At 38.8% G+C, this 5,372-nt stretch overlaps 1 protein-coding gene across 1 annotated transcript in view; it reads left to right on the forward strand.

The window, feature by feature from the left end:
- CFAP47 (cilia and flagella associated protein 47) overlaps positions 1–5,372 on the forward strand; it is a 734,432-nt gene that overhangs the window by 59,962 nt on the left and 669,098 nt on the right. Inside the window, exon 9 of the mRNA XM_019528459.1 lies at positions 904–1,096. Coding sequence (XP_019384004.1) covers positions 904–1,096 — 193 coding nt within the window. The remainder of the gene's footprint in view (positions 1–903; positions 1,097–5,372) is intronic.

Raw genomic sequence — 5,372 nt, forward strand, 5'->3', positions numbered from 1 at the left:
GGTCTGGAACCGAACCCGCAATATCTCCGAGGTATGCCTGTACTTATTTGTATAAAGCTTGTCCTACCTAAGCCTATATGGAATCAGGGCCTACCTTTAGCTTATTCTAGTAAATCACAAATATTTTTGACTGTTTTTCCTTTAGTGGAATACTAAGGCATATTAAAAGATACATGAGCAATTTTAACTTCTGTGTACGTGTAACTTGAGGGCACTATTGATAGCGAGTCTACCCAGTTGTGGGGCTGGCTGCCATTTTTGCAGGCTGATCACGGTGGGGCCTCCCACACCTCTGGCTGAGGGTCCTTGCTGGCGCTGCGTCTTGCTTCTGATTGGTTGCAAGGGCTGTCTGTCATGCATCCCCAGCCCTCACCACTGATTGATGGAGAGGGCTGGGGCTGCATGACAGATACCCCTCCCAACCAATCAGTGACAAGGGGTGGGGGCAACAGCCATTTTGGGCTCTTCTTCTGCTGGCAGCCCCTATTCTTCTTGCCTCCCTGGCAGGCTGTGTGGCAGGGCCTCAACATCATGAGGACTGCTAGGTCCTTCTGGGGAGCCAGCACTTTATTTTCAGTAAGTTATTTTTCGTAGATTTTGTGGGCATTGCTCTTTCATGATTTCAGTAGGTCTTTGACTATAGAAAATGAACATCTATATTTTGCTACAGAATTGAGTTTGTACAATTCTTCAAGTATAGTAGTATCTACAAGTTATATTTTTTATTTGCTAAATTACATGTAATAATTGTTCTAATTCAGAAGAATATATGTAATAGTTGTAGTAGTTGTGCATATAGGACCCTAAAAATAAATAGGAATCAGGAATGCACATCTTTTTTCAATAAAAAAAATATATAATACCTCTTTATTTCTAGTAATATAGCAATGTTTATTTTTCCAGGATGTGATGTTTTCATTTTCTCCAACTCAAGTAGGAACCTTTAAAGTGAAGCAAGTTGTAGATATTATTGGCTTAGTAATACAGCAAGATAATTTACAGACTTTGAAGAAAACATCCTTTCATCAGATAAACTTAAACTTTACTGGTGTTTGCAAATCTAAAGCAAAGAAAATTGTGTTCAAAATCAACTCTGGTAAGTTAACAACCACCCTCCTCACCAGTTGCCCCCCACCTTCATAATTTGCATTTATAAAGATCTTTTATAATAGTAAATTTTCCTAAGAGGTCTTTGGAATTAATGTATTATTAGAGTTTAATCCAATTTTTTAAAATTTCTGTAAAATCTGTCTGATGAAGTAGATGGTTGCCTTTGAAAGCTCATGCCTCTGAGCCAGTTAGTCTCAAAGGGCACCTGTAACCATGCCCAGTGCCCACTTCAGTGCATGCTAATTAGTGTGCATTGAAGCAGACTCAGCTGAGCCTCAGTGTTGTGCAGAGATGTTGGTTTTCAGGAAAGTTTTGAACTGGAAAATTTTCCAATGCCCTAAATAGAGTACGATTTGATATAGCATGTTTATTTGACTTACATTTAGTAAACAAAACTAAAAAAGTACCTCCATGTTAATATTATGTCCCAATAGCCACAAGTATTTGAATTGAAATGTTTGATTAGGAAAATAAAATTAAATACAGCACACTTAATGTGGTTTAAATGTTTTATATTCAAACAAATTCAAAGTTTTATGTGGAAATAATTTATTTTTATTGGAATGCTTGTAAAAATGTAAAGACAATACACAATGGCATGTACTTCCCTTCCATTGTTTGTTTAAGTTTAAGAAAAAAACAAAGGAACTGAAAACTGTTTAGTATACCCAAAGAACTGTGCATGATATGCCGTGGTTGTCTGCTCACCTGCTTCAACAGAGTTTAACTCTCTTCCACTGAGGTCATCGCAGCACCTCCAGTTTCACTGTCACTGTCTGTAGAATCACTGGCACTACTTATTAGTTCCATTTCAGAATCAGATTGAGGCAAATATGATTCAGAAGTACTTGAATCACATTCTCTTTCGCTAATGGATGGTTCACTAATTGTGCTTCTGGCTGATTCTGTAGATGCAAGAGAGTTTGAGAAATAGAAACAAGCTTAGCGATGCATTCGTTAGTCTATTCCTCTTTTTTGTCTTGATTGAGCTGAAAGCCTTCCAGTTCCGTTTACAAGAAGCTGCTGTTGGTGGAAAGCTTAGGATCCCTAGAGCCATCCTGGACAACAGCCAGGTGTCACAGTATACCTTCCACAATGTGAGAGGAGACATATTCTCTGCTGCCTGCCAAATGATGTCTTTGTTCCAAAGTTTTTCTTTTGTGCCGTACTTGGCAATGTCTGCCATCATAGCTATTTTGTCGATGTTGTGGACCTTCTTATCTACTTCCATAATTGTATCAAGTGCAGTAGATAATTCATCTTCTGATAAATGTTGTCCTCTCTCTTGATGATCCAAAAGGTTTGCTGCCAGATTAATTGGATGATAGCAAAACTCAGATCTCTTAGTAAACATTTGTTTTACTACTACTACTTTTTTTGGATAGAGGTGAAGAAGGCAAAAGCTCAATTAGATTTTCGTTTTGTTGTTTGAATATCTCTGGAATATTTGAAATGCTTGGTGTATCTCCTTCAAGTTTCTTGATAGCCACTGAAACTGGTAGTAGCAAATTGAATGCTCCTTGAACTCAAACCCAGAACACATCGTTGCAGAGAATCTGCTTCCTAATGTTCACGGGAATAATCTGGGATACTGTCTCTATTGAAACACACTGCAAACAGTTCTTCGTGTGCAGCAAACTATGTAAACACTCGGTAGCTGAGCCCCATCTACTTTCTCCTGGCAATAAAAGTGCGCTTTCCTTTCCCTGCTTCTTTTTCTGTAATTTCTTCAAAGTCTGATTAGCAACATGATGATTGTTGAATACCTTCACAGTCACTTTGTAGTTTACCAATATTGTCTTCACTGTATTCACACTTACTACGTTCTTTGCCAGAAGATTCAACCCATGAGCAAGACAGCTAAATACCATCAAATGAGGATACTTTGCCTTTAATATTTGCCATGCACTTTTTCATGTTACTCGCATTATCAATTACAAGGGCTTGTACCATGAAGGGACTTGCACTTTCAGTCTCTTCTCTCAGTAATTTGGCCATGTATTCAGCTGTCTGTTTAGAAAATTTGGTAAGAATTGCTTTCAGGAATATTGGTTTAGGTGTTGCTAATATAATGTTCAATAAAGGATTTCCTTATGTTAGTCCATCCATCTGACATCAGAGTCAGTGATTCTGCTTTACCAATCCTTTGAATAACCATTGTTTGAACTCTGTCATACTCTCTGTCTAAGAGAGAATGTGATGAGCGATAACATGATGGTAATATATAAGATGGGTGAATTAGTTTGTAATGTTCCTTCCTGTATTGATTTTCAGTTATGGAAAGAGGTGTACCACTTATAAATATAGCTTGAGCTAATGTCTCATCAGCTTTTTCTTGATCTTCTTTTGACATTTTGTCCACAAAGCTTGATAAAAAGCTTGACTGTCTTAAACAGCTACTCATGGTAGATTGCATATCTGGTGACAGTGATCATGAAAGCAAGGATCCTACTTCTTTCCCCAGACGTGACAGCTCAACATTTTCCATTTTTTGCAAATCTGCTATTTCACTTGAGCTACTAAGTTCCTGCAACAAAAGGGGGGAAAAAGATTTTTATTTTAGCCTATTCCATCAGAAGGAGAAGAAGCAGCAGGGAGCTTGCTTCTCCCCTCCCTGCCAGAAAGAACACTCTGCTGCTCAACTTGCTGCTCAGTTGCCTGGGGACTGGAGAGCCAACGGGAAGTATAGTTGGACCTCTGCCATTGGCCAGAGGACTAAGCTCGCTTTGCTGGGTTGAAATAGTTAACTATTTATCTATTATGTAATTAAAAAATATATATATTGTTAAGCCTAAACCACTTTGGGTGCTTAGTAGAAGCAGAAAAGCAGGATACAAATATTTTAAATAAATAAATAATAGTCCAATCTTGCATTAATAGCTTCTTAAATTAGAAAGTTTTAAAACAATATAGATCCTAGTCTATTCTCTGTGTTGTTTAACATATTCATTTGTTTACTTGCATAGGATTCCTGAAGAAGACTTTTCTCAGATGATGTTGTTCCACCATTTTGTTGTATTAGCTTTCTGTGTATGGCTTGTACTCTTTCAGGACAGTTTCTACATGTTATTAAATGTTTCTTCATTCCTGTTGCATTGTTGGCATACTCCTGCCTGCAACGTTTCCATCTGCCAACTTTCTTCCTTCCTTTAGTGGCTTGAACCTAAATATAATGATGCCACAGACTAATTTTTTTCTGATTAGGCATTATTATGACTACTTCAAACCCAAAGCACTAAGAAAACACTAACAGATATTATGAAAACACTTCCAACTTCCCCAACTCAAGAAAAGACGTGTGTTTGCTGAGCTGAAAGTAAAACAAAAATTAATCACAGTTTTAGTTTTGGTTTTGTTTTCACTTGCAATCTGAGATGAAATAAGAATTTTAGCTTTGGTTTTGACTTGATCTGCACAGTCAATTAGGTGAATTCATAACTTGGTTTTTGGTTTGGATTATTATGTGAGTGTATTTACCTTCCTGTTTACAAATCAATAAAACATATATGTACTCTCTCTCACACTTCCTAGGCATACTCACCTGAAAAACATTAATTACAACTTTGAAACTGCCAAGCTTGCATAATATTGTACTGGCATCCATTCATTGTTACTAATGAATGTTATGAAACAATGAATTTTTAGAAATGGAAAATTTCCCATGGAAAAATAAAGTACTGTGTAAAGATGCCCAAAGGTTCCACCTTCTGCTTATCTTGATAATGTTGATAACGTCTTTTTCACTGTAATGCACCTCTCCCTGTAGTGTTTGGTTTGAGAAACATGAAATACCTTTATGACAGAAATATGTGGGAATGGGCATTTACTAACTGGGTGCTGTTGCGGTGAAAAGTGTATTTAAAAAAAAAAATTGTTGATGGTAGGTATATTATCCAGTTCCAGTTTTCCAAAACGTTATCAGGGAGAGAGAAGAGAAGAAGGGGGTACTCACCAGTCCTCCTCATGTAGGGGAGAGCAGGGCAGGGCAGGGCCCCCCAAATCCAGGGCAGGGCCCCCCCGGCCTGAAAAATCAGCTTTCCCCGACGGCGGGCCCACTGCGCATGCGCGCAGTTTAAAAGGGCCCGCCAAACAGGGAAAAAAAAGCTCAGTTAGGCTCCGGAGCAGTGAGAGACGCGCGGGTGAAAGCCCGCTGCGCCCCTGCTTCCCCGAAGTCCCCCAGGCACCCCCTCAGCAGCCGCAGAGCACCCTGCCGACCCCCAGCACAGCCGGAGGTAAGTGGGCTCGTGGTGGGAAGGGGTTAA

The sequence above is a fragment of the Crocodylus porosus genome, unplaced genomic scaffold (assembly GCF_001723895.1).
Source record: "Crocodylus porosus isolate Cpor-Errol unplaced genomic scaffold, CroPor_comp1, whole genome shotgun sequence".
Taxonomy (NCBI): Eukaryota; Metazoa; Chordata; order Crocodylia; family Crocodylidae; genus Crocodylus; species Crocodylus porosus.